General features: G+C 37.8%; 1 protein-coding gene across 5 annotated transcripts in view; it reads right to left on the reverse strand.

Moving 5' to 3' along the window:
* Nucleotides 1-16,507, reverse strand: part of MYO5A (myosin VA) — a 243,947-nt gene that overhangs the window by 75,781 nt on the left and 151,659 nt on the right. For all 5 annotated transcript variants that reach the window (XM_058294223.2, XM_058294222.2, XM_058294221.2 and 2 more), the window contains 8 exons: nt 15,319-15,480; nt 14,311-14,408; nt 11,304-11,390; nt 11,111-11,219; nt 8,294-8,505; nt 7,237-7,393; nt 3,707-3,946; nt 950-1,198 (listed from right to left, as the gene is read on the reverse strand). In XM_058294223.2, coding sequence (XP_058150206.1) covers nt 950-1,198; nt 3,707-3,946; nt 7,237-7,393; nt 8,294-8,505; nt 11,111-11,219; nt 11,304-11,390; nt 14,311-14,408; nt 15,319-15,480 — 1,314 coding nt within the window. The remainder of the gene's footprint in view (nt 1-949; nt 1,199-3,706; nt 3,947-7,236; nt 7,394-8,293; nt 8,506-11,110; nt 11,220-11,303; nt 11,391-14,310; nt 14,409-15,318; nt 15,481-16,507) is intronic.

The following is a 16,507-nucleotide window of genomic DNA, read 5'->3' on the forward strand; positions in this document are numbered from 1 at the left end:
AAAGATTTTAAACACTCCAGAGTATCCCTTTGAATGCACATTTGAATTCTGATAGAACAAGCTTGCCACGCCAAAATAACATTACATAATGGAACTGCTAGAGATATAGGAGGACTCTGAATACCATACGAGGATTTCCGTTTTATTAGCTTCACTATCACACCTGAACTGCAGCTAAGATCCTGCTGAGGGTCTCACTGCATATGCTGCTGTTAATGTGCAGAAGTCAGTGAAGAAAGAGCACTGCCAGGATTCTTGCCAGGAGTTATAGCCAACACAGTCAATTCTGTTTTCATTTAGTTGACTCTCTGAAAAATCTATTAATTTTTTTCGGGTAAGCCTTATGTTGAGGTGCTTTTATAAGTGTGTAAACAATACAACTCATTTATAATTGAGCCTTGATGTTTTGTGTACTTAATAAAGTTTTGATATAATTTAATATATATTTGTGGTGTAGAAGAACTGATCAATCCACAAGTGTTTACTTGTACTGTCTGCACAGCTGCTCTTGGCTGTCATTAGCCTGCAGACATTTGGACTTCTCCCTCTTGGACTATTTAATAGAGCGCTAATGCAGATTTCCATAAGAGTTCCCACTATCAGGTATTGACTGTTCATGGGTTGACTTGCTTCTTAATTATGTTAGCCTTACTGAAGGAAAAGGAGTCTACATTCCATCAGACCAACACATTTAAGGAAAAAAGTGGGTATAATAATATTTGGTCATTAATTCTCTCATTAAATTAATTATTTCTACTAAAACACCTGTAACTACTCATTGATCATGTGGGATAAATGCTTGGGAAACACTAATAAAGAGCATGAAACCAAGTGAAATTTTATGTCATCCTCAATTAAAACCAACATTAAGCCACATGGGTCAAGTCAAGATGACAGCACATTTCCTTTACATAGAGGAGTATATGGAGATACAGACATTAGTTCCTACCTGTTCAGTTTCTTGTTTGTATCTATCTGCACGTTCCTCAATGGATTTTTTCTCTGACCGAGTTTCTTCCAGGTCTTTCCGGAGCTTGGCAATTTCTTCCTGCAGACTGAGGACCCGTCCAGTAGCAATCTTAGCTTCCTCTTCACTTAGTTGAAGACGTTCTACATCACTTCGCAGTTTCTCTGTCTCAGAGTTGTATATTCCTTCCAAATTGGTCAGCTTCTCCATGAGGCATTTATAGTCTTTGTTCTTTAAACATCCACATACAAAAAATTAAGTAAATATTCATGTCATCAAATGTGTTTAGTAAGAATGCCATGCTTATTCATGGGTTTAGCATTGGTATAGCAGCTAATCAAAATACTAGCCACAACATTTAAAATAACACAAATAATACTCTCTTTGTGACACAAAAGAGAAAAGAACAGGCACAATTAATTCTACTTTACATGATGAGCAACATAGATGTGATTTTCTCATAGTCACAAAGTTAGTACACATTAACGCTTTAATTTCCTGATTCTTAATCCAGAAATAGGGAAATCAAATAGTTGCTTTTAAAATTAGATCAGAGTGCCACCAAAAACCATGTGCTAGCCAGGTGATGCATAAGAATATGGCCTCAAAATCACAAGTTTCCACCAAATCTCAATGTTCACTACCTTAAAAACTTTTCCCCTCAGAAAAAGGTTCTAATGAATCCAATTTCATTCTGATTCCTGTTTTTCTTTGCCCTCCTTTATGTTTATGTATTTTTATCATTTGGATGTGTTAAAATATTACTTAATAACTATTCCCAAGCCATCAAACTATTATCTCTGCAAATAGACTGTGAGCTCCTCAGAAGCATGAAATCTTCCCACTTCCTTTGCAAGAGGAAGTACTTCTCAAAGCAAAACAACAATGTGACAATCCACAGTAGCAAGATTCTTGCTTGGTACCTGGATCTCATTCATGACTTCTAGACTGAGCTCCTATTTGCTACTTTCCTCTCTTACCCCCTGTATCCACAAATTTTGTTCAATTCTTGGTATTGTGTACCTATCACTATCTACCATAAATTACAACGTCCTGTAAAGGTAGAGATGGTGGTTTACTTATCATTGTATTCTTTACTGTGCTCTACCCTCTGTCGTAGAGCTCTACATATAGTAAGGGATCTGTAAATGTCACAAAATTTTAACTAAGACATTAAGCTTGTAACCCTCCAATTCTTCTAGTTTACTTTTTAAGGTAAAAATAAAAAATAAGGGGAGCAGGTGTAGCTCAGTGGTTGAGGGCCTGCTCCCCACGTATGAGGTCCTGGGTTTAATTCCCAGTACATCCTAAAAAATTTAAAATAATAAAATAAAATAAAATATATAAAAAGAAATTTTAAAAGATTAAAATGCTACCTGTTTTTAATATGGCTATCTAAAAGAGACATCTACTATGAATATTCACAGGCTCAAAAGTTTTAGGATACCACTGCTCAGAGAAAAAAGGGGATGTAATTTGAAAACAAAGAAAAAAGCATTTACTTATAGTGGAATACTGGGGTACTATGGCTGAGTTCTCTTTGACCATTAGTATCCTTCAGTAATGTTAATTTTGGGTTTAACTCACATGAAACACATTTAAATATGTGTTTCATGGACATGTGTGTTCCTTACAGGCAACTTTAATAACTATCTAGGACCCTGGAACTGTTTAAAGTCATTTTATGAATCCCAAAAAGAAAAAGATTATATTCTTGGGCTAATTCATTTTGTGGGCGTTGGCCCATCTGACCAGACGACTTCAGTGAGGAGTGACTCTGGTGGCCTCGCCACTCTTTTAATGGAGCTTTGTATAAACAGAGATATAGAGACACACAAAGAAAGAATGCTGACATTTTTGAGAGAGAACTCAAAGACTGCTAGCAGCCAAAGCTTAAGCACAAAGCCCCCAGGAGGTTGGACCCACAGAGCAGCTCAAGGCTAAAGAGACAAGCCAGATGCCCGATAGCCCACAGCTGAACTTGGGAAGAAAGCAGAGACTGAGAGAGGAGGTCCCTTAGAGATAAGCCCTATGCCTGGTTGTTCATAGCTGAGTTCCAGGAGACAGCAGATTCTAGAGGGAAAGGCAGGGACCTCGCCAGAGATCAACCACCATCTTCACCACGTGGCAGGACACCAGGACTACCAGTAGCTGACCTCAGTGAAAACCTCCGATGGTGCCTTGATTTGGATATTTCACAGCCTCGGAACTGTAAGCTTTTACCCCAAATAAAATTGTCATTTTAAAACCCAACCCATTTCTGGTACTTTGCATTGGCAGTCCTGTGGTAAACTAAGAGACAGACCCTATAACTTAAATCAATTTTAAGCTTATAACACTTCTGTTCTTTTATGTCCTTTTTTCCTTCTTTATTTTCCCAGCTGGCCTTTAAAAAATCACTTACTCCCTTTGCATCTCAGTTTTCTCATCTGTAAAACAAGCATTATACCACATGCCAATAAATGATAATGGTGAAAGAGATCTGTAATGTATGAAATATAAAACATGACTCTCCATCATATAGGCTTGGAAGGTTAGTAAATTTGGCTGTGTTTCATGTCCAATAGTCTCAAAAATAATTTCCTTAGTCCTTGTCTATGAGCTTGTCATTATTTTCATGTTCATTACTGTCATTATTGTCACTTCTTGCTCACATTGTCAAGGGCAGATAATACTGAAAAACATTCCAATGGACTTCTTCAGGCACACCCTACTTCCAGGGCTTTTGACTAAACACACCTGCTCGTCGACTTTGCGCTGCAGCTGCATGATCTTATTCTCCATACCTATGTGGAGCTTCTTATACCGCTCCACAGAGCGGGCCTCAATCTTGAGCTTCTTCAGCTCACGCTTGGCCATCATCCTCCGGAAGCAGCACTGAAGATAGATGATAGCTCTCATGCTTCTCTTGTAGTGTGTCTTAGCCAGCCAGCCCCGGACCCACTTCTGAATGATAATTGCTTTATGTTCACGGAGTATCTGCAGAGAAGGATAAGAACAAGTAATGTTAGACCCTGGATGACACTCAAGGCTCATTCCATCAACCTACACTGTGTTAAGAATCCATACATTTGTTAAAAGTAAAGACACAAAAGTTGAATCAACAATTTATTATGTGGATCATACATATCATAGATGAATGGAGACACAAAATTATTTTTTAAAATGATTTGAAAAACTGACTTAAAAAGATGTTTTGAGAAAGGTATATTAATAGCCTCTATAAAATTAACAGAACCTAACACTCTGTGAACTATGTGATATTAGAATAAAAGATGTACCCACCACCCTTACTGTTATGCTACCACATTGTACTTATGCTTGTGGACTCAGGTCAGCAAGCTAGTTGTAGAGGCCACACTTGGGGCACTGCAAAGTTTATTACTGATCTATTAATTTTTTCCCCAGAAACTAAAATGACACTCTTATTTGCCATATTTGAAGAATATCATTCTAGTGAGGTTTCCCATTGCAGTTTCAATCCACTTATGGGATCAAAAAGTGGGAATGATGGGGCTCTAAATGGAAAGCTAAAAGTAACATTAAGTGAAAATTTCTGATTTTATATTGTATTTGCTAAACATGGTATCCCCCTAAACTTTAAAACAACTTAAAATAAGAAGTTTGCCTTATGAGATGATGTATTTCTCATCACTAAAGACCATCAAGCAGAGATGGTGTAAACATTTTTCAGGAATGATGGAGAAAGAATTACTGCATTTTAAGAAAGGATGAATTAGAAAAAGCTTGAAGTTCTTTTAAGTCTTTATATAATTCTATAAAATAACTTATATAATATAAATGATATTTAAATGCACATACTTGATTACAAAAGGATAGAATGTATCTCTTGTGACACTTTTAAAATGCAAAAAATTTCTGAAATCATCTATTCAAACAGATAGTTAAATATGATATAAAAAGAACACTTTTGGGCAGCGGACTTGGCCCAGTGGTTAGGGCGTACGTCTACCACATGGGAGGTCCGTGGTTCAAACCCCGGGCCCCTTTGACCCGTGTGGAGCTGGCCCATGTGCAATGCTGATGCATGCAAGGAGTGCCCTGCCACGCAGGGGTGTCCCCGCGAGGGGAGCCCCACGTGCAAAGAGTGCATCCCGTATGGAGAGCCACCCAGCACGAAAGAAAGTTCAGCCTGCCCAGGAATGGTGCTGCACACACGGAGAGCTGACACAACAAGATGACGCAACAAAAAGAAACACAGATTCCCATGCCGCTGACAACAACAGAAGCGAACAAAGACGACGCAGCAAATAGACACAGAGAACAGACAACCGGGATGGGGGGGGAGGGGAGAGAAATAAATAAATAAATATATCTTTAAAAAAAAGAATACTTCCTATACAGCGAAAGGACACAGCAGACAAGTTGGGGGCGGGCAGGAAGAAGGGGAGAGAAATAAATAAAAAATTAATCTTAAAAAAAAAAAAGAATAGTTCCTATTTTCAGGCTATGTACCTGAGATAAACAATGAAAAAAAAGTGCAATCCTAGAAGAGGCATTTATAGTAATTACATTTTAAATCCTCAAATACAAAATAATTGCAGATGTTTAGGAGACCTGAATAGTATCTTCAGCAAACTCAAGCCTGCCTTTTAGGGCACTCTTCAGTTTTCAGTAGGTGCAGTCACTACTGCACACCATCCTGCAGTGAGGTCAGACATTACGAAGTCTCACTGAACAGCTCAATCCCGAGGGTGGCCCTTGTTTTATCTGGGTGACTAATGGGCAACTGGATAAGATACAGTAATGGCAAATTGAAGGCTTTCAGAATTTAAAAGCCAAGTGACGCACAGTGGCAAAGCTATTAATGCCATTTTTTCTGTTCCAATTTCCTTCCTCCATTTCCCTATGTAACTTCAGACATGGGTTCATTTCTGTAATTTCAGCCAAATGGAAAGAGCATATAATTAGAATTTCCATTCTCAATCTCATTTCTAACAGTGAGTGAGAAAAATTAAAGTACTCTGCTCCCTCTTTAAGAATTGCTGCCCTCCCCCACATAGGGGAAACCTGGACCTGAGATGCAGATGAAAGAGCACTAATGGGGTAACTGATGGCCTACCCATGAGAAAGCCAACTGCCACCCTATTAGGTCCACTCACAGTGGGAGTCTGGGCTGGTCAGAGACTGCTACTGCCAAACCAATAGCCTCAAAACCTAGTTTAAATGTTGCTGAGAAGAGGATTGAGGAAAACGGAAGGGTAGCCAGGCCAAATTTAAATCTGCTTCTACTCCAGAAAGTTTCCGCTTATATAGGAAGAGGACTTGATTATAAAGCAAGTAAGAGCAGAGAAAAAGAGCTATAGTAGGTATCTTCAAGTTTTCTTCAAAACACAGCTATTATATATGCTCATTCAAGCCTAAATAGGTGTATTTTTTTTTCTTTTGGGTTAAATCTAAAAGTATTTCAAAATTTAAAAAGTAAAACTAAATAAATAAAAGAAAAAGGCCAAGTCACACCCAGGTACTGGCATATAATTAGAAACCCATCCCCCAAATCATCCTTGTGATGCTCCTTCCAACAGTGATGTCCACAGAGCTCTCAGATCTAGACTGCATAGTTATGGCTTATTAGGAATATATCTTATAGGCCAGACTCAAAAACTTGAGAAAATGAAAGAGATAAAAACGTTTCATCAGCCAGGGTCATATGCTGTTACAAGTGATAATTAAGAATAATATGGTGATCCATTATCTACAAATTCATATTGATTATTGCTAGATATAAAGATTATTTTTCACAAACTTCTGGAATGGCATATCCCAGTCAAAACAATTTTAACCACATTAATGTAATTTATTTCCTCTTCTCTAAGAAAATTCTTTCAAGGTTGTCTCATTCTTGGAAGAATTTCTACCCATCTGTCATATATTCATCCTATCCAAGCTCACTTTAATAGGATGAATAAGGGCCTCCAAGATGTCTAGTCCCAATTCCTGGAACCTGCAAAAGTTCTTTCACAAATCTGCAGAGTTGTGTTATGCCACAAAGTTTGTGGTAATTTCCTACAACAGCCACAGTACACGGACATAATTTTTTCAAATTACCCTGACAAGGTAAAAAAGGTGAATTTTCTTGTTACTAAATCCATGCACTTTAGTATTTAATATTTAGAAATATATTTCAATGGCTGATTGTCTCCATATGGCTCTTACATTCATAGTAGCCCCTATGGCACTCTGCAAAGAGGTAGGATTTGATTAATGTTAAAGAAATGAATAAACAAAGTTGGAAAACAACACCTCACCTTGCGATACCTATTTCTGGCCAAGTAGCCTCGCAAATAAGACTGGAGAACAATAGTGGCAGCTCGTCTAATCTTGTATCTCCTGCGGACCACATACATGCGCCAATACTTCTGAATGATGGTTGCTGCCTTAGTTCTGCGCAGAAACTTAGCATAGCTGGCCAAGCAAACGGTGCATTGTCAGTAATCAGAAGAACCCAGGCATACATTTCTTAGAGACTAAGAGCATCAATGTCTTTGGTATAATGAGTAGTACTTCCATTTTATTATTCTAATAATGTACACATTGAATCGAAATTTATATTTACTTATATGTGTATAGCAGTTTATAGTTTCCCAAGTATTTTTGCATTCATTATCTCATTTGAGCCTTGTCTAACCTTGAAAAGTGGAATGTCCCTTATCACCCTCACTTTATGATAAAGAAAGTGAAGTTTATAAAGGTTCATTCTTTCTAGGATAGCATTCTTTCTATTACCCCAGAATTTGTCTCCCTTACATAGCAAACCAGATAAACATAGGAATCCCATACTTACTGTATAACCACTTCCTTAGATCTATCTATGGTTAATTTCTGATATTTTTCCTTAATCTACCTGTTTAGGCATATTATTCACCATTAATTAATTTCTACTCATACGTCTACTCTCCTGACATATAAACACAGTGAAGTATAATTCTCTTCAGGATATTCTCAGTTAACTATTCCCAAAAACTCCTTAATGGAGTCATTATTAATCAGCTCATAATCATGACTGTTTAATTTATGCATGATTTTTTCAAGGCCATATAAAAGTAATCAAAATAAAGAGCACCGAGGACATAAGTAGATAGTAATTTATAATTACTTTTGAGGATGAATCTAAACCATTCATGAGGCTGAATGAAATTTTATTCTACTTGTAAGTCAGGTTTTTAGCACTTGAATTAAGAAGGGCTGAGGTGCTGCCTTCTCAGGCAGGCTGATCCCTCAAAACTCTCCCAGGATGGACAGTTAAATGGGCACCCTAACTTAGGGGCCTGTGGCCCAGAGCGGACAGGCCCTCAGGAGACCCACCATCGAGCCTGGTAGCCACGCACGTATCTTTGCACCGTAATGGCTGCCTTCCGCATGCGCAGGTACTTCTTCCGCAGCAGCCATCCCCGAATTGTCTTCTGGATCCGGATGCAGGCAGCCCTCAGCTTGTCTGCTCTCAGTTTTTCCAGGTAGGCCACTTGACCAGCACGGAAAAAGATCTTTGTTTTACCAAACTGGTATTTATCCTTATCCTATTTTTAGAAGAAAACACATAATCAGAGGTAGAAATAATAGTTATATATATGAACTCTTAAAAGAGAAAATGCGTAAAAGCAGAATCAGTGAAGGGATGAATCTAATAGCTAAAACTTAAGCTACATCACAATTAACTAATTGAGCCAGATTTGTGGTCCTATGCAAGTTGAGCAAATAGAAGGGACTTTAAGGAAAACTGCAGTTTTAAGAGCTATTTTCCAGAATTATTCTACCTGGAATTATTATCTGAGGCCAAAAACTTGGTTGTGGGTTATAGGCAGTTATTATTTGCTTGTTTGTATTTTAAACATGTCAAGGAAATGGAGATGTTGACATTCCCTCTGACTGACCCAGGCTGTAAGGATTTCATCAGGCTGTATATTTCATGAGAAAGCTGAAGGGACAAAAACACCAAAATAAAGAATAAGACAGGAAGAAACACACAGAAAACAAAAACAAAAGCAAAAACAAAACCTTGGGTTTTCATATTAAGAACTAAGTTTCTCAACAGTTATTGCTTGGTCATCAATAAGTACCCCAGAATAAATAAAAATACCCTTTAAATGTGTTTAAAAATCCTTCTACAAATTTCAAAACTCCTTTTAAAAAATTTAATCATTTATATTGCTCATCGTTATTGATCATAAGCACAGCTGATCAGTAAACGCAAATACGCATACTATATCTGGTTATTACATTGTGATTCACATTAATTAGAAGCAAGTTATTAACCATTCCTGTGTCAAAGGAAGAATAGATTCTACTAATACTAATCGCTATCGTGATCTGAAATTCTAAGTGAAAGCACAGAAAACCATTTTTCATTGTAAGCAGATTTTCCTACAGGAAAGTGGAAAATTAAAAACCTCCACATATATCTAAAATTATTTCAATAAAAATCAATAAAGGGGAGTGGATGTGGCTCAAGTGGTTGGGTGTCTGTTTCCCACATGGGAGGTCCTGGGTTCAGTCCCCAGTGTCTCCTAAAAACAAAGACAAACAACAGACAAACAAATGGAAAAAACTAACTCAGGGGAGCTGATGTGGTTCAGTGGTTGAGCATGGCTTCTCACATGAAGTACCAGGTTCAATCCCTGACCCTGGTACCTCAAAAAACAAAACAAAACAAAATAAAACAAAACCCAATATAGTTTATATATGAGCCTCAGGCTTGAAGACATAAAGAGAACTAGTAAGTTGCGTTTTCTCTTTCCTCCTTCCTTCCTCTCTTCCTCCCTCTTTCTGCCCCACCTCAGTCTCTTGCACTCTACCCCATACCAACCCTGCACTCTATCTTGTGGCCTCATCTGCCAAGCTGCCCTGCACAGCCCTGATCCAAGCCAGGAGTGGTCTGGGTGCGGAGTCCAGGGATTGGACTGTTTCTACTTCCTGCTCTACACTCCCATCTGAACTAGATTAGAAACCCAAATCCAGGAAGCATTCCCACACTTTTAATAGTGGCCATTAGAGGTGGTTTCTTCCCCTGAATTCCACATTACTAAGAAAGAGGCCTCAGCTCTTTCTAAGAAAAAAATGGTATTATTATCAAAGAAGAGGTATTACATTTAGTAAATAGCTAGTAATTATGATTGATTGCCTCAAAGTAAAGTAACCAAGCCAGACTAGTATCAAACAAGAGAAAACAATTTTAAAAAATTTTTCATGAATCTTAAATTCTCCATGACCTAGATCAGTGATTCTCAAAATGTGGTCCCCAGATGAGCATCAGCAAAACCTTAGAATTTGTTAAAAACTCCCATAACTGGACCACGCTCCAGACCTATTGAGTGAGAAATCCTGGAGGTGGGGTCCAGCACTATGTAGCTGAACAAGTCTTTCAGGTGATTCTCATGCACAATAATGTCTGAGAACTCCTTAGTGTGGCATGCGAGACTGCACACCATTAACCTACATTTCCTACCCATTTTCCTACCGTCCCATACACAAATCTTTCACTGCAAAAAAATTTTGCTGTTTCCTGAGCAAACTCTATGCTTTCCTACTTCTTCAGGCCTTGCCCCCTCCTAGAACACTCTTCCATTTTTATACAATCTATTCTATTTTTCTGGGCCTGACTCAAAACATACTTCTTTCATGAAATTGCTCCTTCTTACAAAGCTGGATATGGCTTTGTCTCCCTCTTATTTCCTGTCTCACTCAGTCAGCATTTGATAGAAACTGAGGTATATCATACTTATCTTTAAAATGCATTAATTTCCTAGATAGATAGACTATATTATCTGAAGATAAGACTTATTTTTTTCTTAATCACATCGCATCTGGCCTGATGTCTTTCACAAGTGAGTATTTGGTACGTATTTGCTGATAATGATCACGTGCTCTAAAAAGAATGTCTCAAGTATGGGTCCAGGCCTCATAACCCTGTTTCTTGATATTGGACCATCATCCTCACTAGTCCTGACATTCTAAACTCAGTATGTCTCAACCTCCATGATAGTCTACCCCTCCACTCCTTTCTACCCCTGAATAATCTTGATTAGTGACATTTTATATGGATGTTCCCAGGGCTTTAAAAGATCAGAACTATAAGGCCTTTGGTCAATATCTGTTCAGATAAAGATAAGTGAAAATCTTTCTTACCACTATCAGTTTCTCTAATACATTCTTGCATGTTTGTTTTCTGTCACTTAGCACATCTTTTTGCTTCATTAGGACTCGGTAGCGGCTGAAAAATTCTTGGTAAGTCCACCTGTAAAAAGAAACTCACATCAGCTTATTTAAAGAACTAGGACTCTTTCCCTCTAGGAGCCCACATGAAAAATGCAAGGCTTACCGTGAGGGGAAACCCGCAGCACTGATTCGGATGGTTTCTAGGACACCGCATGCTCTCAGTTGCTGCACTGCTCTCTTTTCATCAAATCTATGTATAAAATGAAAATCATTAACATGCAAAGAACCCTCACTGTTGTCACAAATTAGTCACTTCAGTCCAGACTAAATCCCTTTGTAAAGAGCCAAGTGAACAAATTAGAAAAGAAAGCATTCAAAAGTTGGAGCAGGTATCATTGTGGAATGATCCATGTGAGAGTAGGAGGAAACAACTGGCAGTAACAATAAAGAGTTGAAAAGATTACCCATGTTTCACACGACAGAGTCATAAAAAATACCTTTCACGTGTATTGTGTTTTTTTTTTTTTAATAACAAAACTCCTCTGCACTTTGCCATACTTGTTACATGACTTGGTTTGACTAGATGTTCTCCAAATTCTTCAGTTCGCCATATATAGCTCCAACAGAGCCAGCCCTGGAAATTTCTTTAACAAGAAGGACAAATTAAATATGCCCTATTCATATGCTTGGGAGTGGTTGAGATAGGAAAGTGTATGTTGTGCATATGTTTCCACAATTGAACAACAACTAAATAGTCAATGACAAAAGCAATACTTGATCCTGGAAGGGATCTAATAACAACAGAAAAAAGGCTCAAAAGGATATTATTGAGACATATGAAAAATTTGGAATTAAGACTCAAGGCTTTATATCAAGATTGAATTTCTTGAAGTGGATAACTTTATTGAGGTGATTATATAAGTGAAAATCCTTGTTCTTAGGAAATGTACATGGCAGTATTATGTGTCCAAGGAACATGATATGTACAACCTACGCCAAATGTTCAGAAAATAGATAAATAGCTAGACATACAGATAGATGAATTGATAGACAGCAAATGTGGCAAAATGTTAAAATTGGTGAATCTGGGTTTCTGGAGAGGGTTATGTTGGAATTCCTCGTGTTGGTTTACATTATTTTTGCAACTGCCCTGTAAGTTTGAAATTATTTCAAAATAAAAAGTCTAAAATATATATGCCCCACTCAGGTATTTTTTAAAAATTGTAAAAGTTATTTAATTTGATGAGTGTATACTTAGTATCTATATACTTTACATTTATTTCACGTTAGACAAATGGCATCTATAAATTTACACTAAAAGAAGAAGAAAGGTCTCCTCTCCCCAGATGGCCATTACTTTAGCTCCACTAGTTAAAACCTGAACTACCCATCCACGCCTAGTGCAGCACTATATTCTTAGGTGTTTTGATGGTGGTGGCAAATGGGGTTGGTGGATGGATGTGAATCCCAGAAAGACACCCAGGGTATGGCAGCCTCTTCTTGCTTCCCACTTCCTTCCAGAAAGGTTTTCTTGACAGTAAGGTAAATAGGAAGAGGGCAGTCTTTCAGACTGTAAGGCAGTCTAAGGCAGAATGTCCAGAAAGTTCAATTGGCAAAAGTGTAGGGAAACAGCACTCTCATTCACTATGGAGTGGAAATGGGAGTTACTATAACCTTTGGTAAATACGGTTAGTCTTTGATCCACAAATTCCACTTCTAGAAATACATTATACTAAGGAGATAATCAGATAAATATACAAAAATGTTTGGCAAAAGATGTTCATCATAGTATTGTTGGAATAATCTAAATGGCCATCAATAAGGAATAATTTAAATAAGTGATGGTAGGTCTATACAATGGGACATTTCTGCAGCCATTAAAATGACAATGTGGGTGTTTATTTACTAACATGGAAAGTTGTTCCCAATTTATTAAGTTAAAAACAGATACAACACAGCAATTTTAGCTTAAGCCTTTTCCTTTTGTTAATCTTTCCCTGTCTCTCTCTCTGTCTCTCTCTCTGTCTCTCTCTTTCTCTCACATACACACACACACATACACGGAGCAGGGAGGGAAGGGAATTTGGTTGGATAGTCAATAAAAAGCTATGCCAGTTAAATACTAGTTATCTCTCCAGGTATGATGGATACTTTTTCATTTATTTTTATACTGTTTTATATTTCCTGAAAGTTTCTTTTATAAGGTGCACGTACTACTTTTTAAAATTAGAGAAATATTTCCATTTTGAAAAAACAACCTGCAGAGAGATTCACTCTCCCCTTATACATGGTATTTGAAGCAGGATGAGATGTTGGTAACAATAGAATTTCTCTGATGGTTTAAGTTTTATATTTTATTTATTTATTTTTAAAGATTTAAAAGATTTATTTTTTATTTATTTCTCTCCCCTCCCCCCCCAGCTGTCTGCTCTCTGTGTCCATTTGCTGCATGCTTTGCTGTGACCACTTCCATCCTTATCAGCGGCACCGGGAATCTGTGTCTCTTTTTGTTGTGTCATCTTGTTGTGTCAGCTCTCTGTGTGTGCAGAGCCATTCTTGGGTGGGCTGCACTTTCTTTTTGTGCTGGGCGGCTCTCCTTACAGGGCGCACTCCTTGCGCTGTGGGGCTCCCCTATGCCAGGGACACCTCTGCGTGGCAGGGTACTCTGTGAGCACTTCAGCACTGCGCATGGGCCAGCTCCACACGGGTTAAAGAGGCCTGGGGTTTGAACCTTGGACCTCCCATGTGGTAGGCAGATGCCCTATCCATTGGGCCAAGTCCGCTTCCCAAGTTTTAACAGTTGAAGGTAATGGGGATAACTGTAAGCCTTCACCAAAGCAACCCCATCCTAGCCACCTCACCTCAAGCTCTGGTTTTAAACAAGGCCCAAATGATAAAAAAAAACTAGAAAGGTCTTCAACCAAAGTAACTTCAAAATGGAAACTAGAACTAGGAGTATTTGGTTAGCCTCAACTTCAAAAATTCTCAGAGACCAAATGTGAATTTATTGGCTCATTCTCTAAATGCAAGAAAACTGGAATACTCTATTAACTAGTAGTTTCCTTCCACAAGACATTAAGATTTAACAAAATATTTTTCTTTTATCACTTGGTTTGGTAATCTTTATGAGATATGGACACTTTCAAATTCAGTAGTAGGGAAATACTTACGTGAAAGGGAACTTGAAATCATTAGGCTTAATACAACGCACATAGTGAGGGGTAGTGGCATTGAGGGTCTCCATAAGCAGGTGAAGGGAGTTTCGGAACTGTATGAAAAAGAGCAAAAGGACATCAAGGTTTTGTCAAAAGCTAAAGATAGAGTAAAACAGTTTAAAATTCTCTTCCTATGACATACTGGATATGACTTTGCCACTATGAACATGAGCATAGGAATGCTAGGGCTTTAGGTTAAAATTTGCTTCAACTCTGTCAATTACATGCTTAATCTGCTAAAAATACATTAATTCTCTGCTCACACCTTTTTCACCACCACCACCACTCCCCCTTTTAATGTAAGTTTCTATAGCTTCCTGTTTGTGAGCTAAGAGTTTTGGCTAAAAATATAAACTTGCTTTAAAAGTGGGAAGTCTGCTGTAAAATACTGGAAAAAGTAGCAGACGCTATAGAAAAGACTAGGGAATAATGTGAGGATGGAAGAATAAAGCCAGTGGTGAGGCCAAAAGTATGGACCTGGGATGAGGACTGAGGCTGTGGACCTGTGTCAGGCCCTACTTCCTCTGTCTACACTGGGGACAGGTCCCACGGACAGGAAAACAAGTTGACTAGTGCTCAGCCTCCCATCCAAGAGCCCCACCCCTGGTTCAGGTATTAAGCATGTATATAAGGTTTCCCACAACCCACAGGGCATAAGATACCAAAGAAAGAAAAGGTCACTGATGCAAAACAACTAGAGTATAAAACAAAGCCAGTGAAGATGACATACATTGGAAGAAATAAAATGTAGAGAAAATTATTTTGGGAAAGCATAAGCAGAGTCATAGGTCTCAAGCTGAGCTGAGAGAAGTGTGAGTGGGCATTGTTACATGTTCTCATAGTGAAAGCTCTAGACTCTCCTCACCAAAGGATCCCACCTGGGAGGCTGAAGCAAGATGACCAACTTGAAGTTTCAGCAGAGCCACAGGGGAAGGAGCACTGCAGCAGTTCCTCTCAACTTACCTGGTGCCCCACGGTTTTCTTGTGCTCTTTGGCTGCCTGGCCTGGCCTGCCTTTAATGGGCTTTGCAGGAGTGCGGGTAAGGGGCACACGCCCTGAAGAAGTGGCTGATGTTGGACTGATGGCCTTGTCATCATCTTGAAATAATTCTGGTAGCATCTTAAACTGGGGCAGAAACATTAAAAGGAAATTACACTCGAAACCAAAACTCAAAAGTAAACCTTCTCAGAAGAAACATTATGAATAAGATTTCAATCCATAGTGATTTCCTTCACTAAGTAACGGTTTTTAGATTCACATTTCAGAAAGAATCAATATCTGTGTTAGGAGCCAAAAATATGAGAGGAAGATAGGATAAATGCTACAAAAATATAGGTAGAAAAATATAATAATTCTATATACCATGTTCGGGGGGCGGAAATAAAAACTTGCATACAGCCTTGAAATCCTTATCCACAGAAAATAGTCACTCTAAACATAATACTGGTTCTACTACATAATTATTTTATGCATTACATTCTAATTGAAAGCTCTTATTACTTCCTGCCACAAAATGTTTTATCATCAGGTAGAGAAAAACATGAATCCAAATTTGAAAGTTATTTATCAAGTGTTTACTCACCTGCTTCATTTGTACCTACTAATTCAAGTGCTGAGCAATGCCATTGAAAAGCTCAGCAGAAAGTGTGTCATGAACTAGTTCTAAAATATTATAATATTATAAAATAATCACAAAGTAATGATAATTTTGAGATAATAATTTGGATTCTAAGAAGAAAAAAGGCAGAACAAACAAACAAACAAAACAATCTCTTGCCCTTATCCTGTAAGCTTTATTTATTTTCAAGAGATTTAAAACTTGACTGCATAAATTCTGTAATCAATTTTGTATTCTTCTAGGTTAGCAACATGAAAGACTATTAAAAGATCTGGAACTTAATAAGTGTGTGGATGATATTAGCAGATGTAGTTAGAAGAAATTTCAAGGAAAAAAAGACTTCAAACTAATCCACAAGAGTGTCTTTATGTATATATACATATCGTTACAACAGTATTACACCTTCTTATAAATTCAATTATATTTGCAACCACCAGTTATCTATCTATTAATCTCAAAATATCTCCAGAAAAAAGTAATTTTCTTATAAGAGTTCTTTCACTAAAAATAAAACCAGGTAATTTTATTTGCTAT

This window comes from Dasypus novemcinctus, chromosome 3 (assembly GCF_030445035.2).
Source record: "Dasypus novemcinctus isolate mDasNov1 chromosome 3, mDasNov1.1.hap2, whole genome shotgun sequence".
Taxonomy (NCBI): domain Eukaryota; kingdom Metazoa; phylum Chordata; class Mammalia; order Cingulata; family Dasypodidae; genus Dasypus; species Dasypus novemcinctus.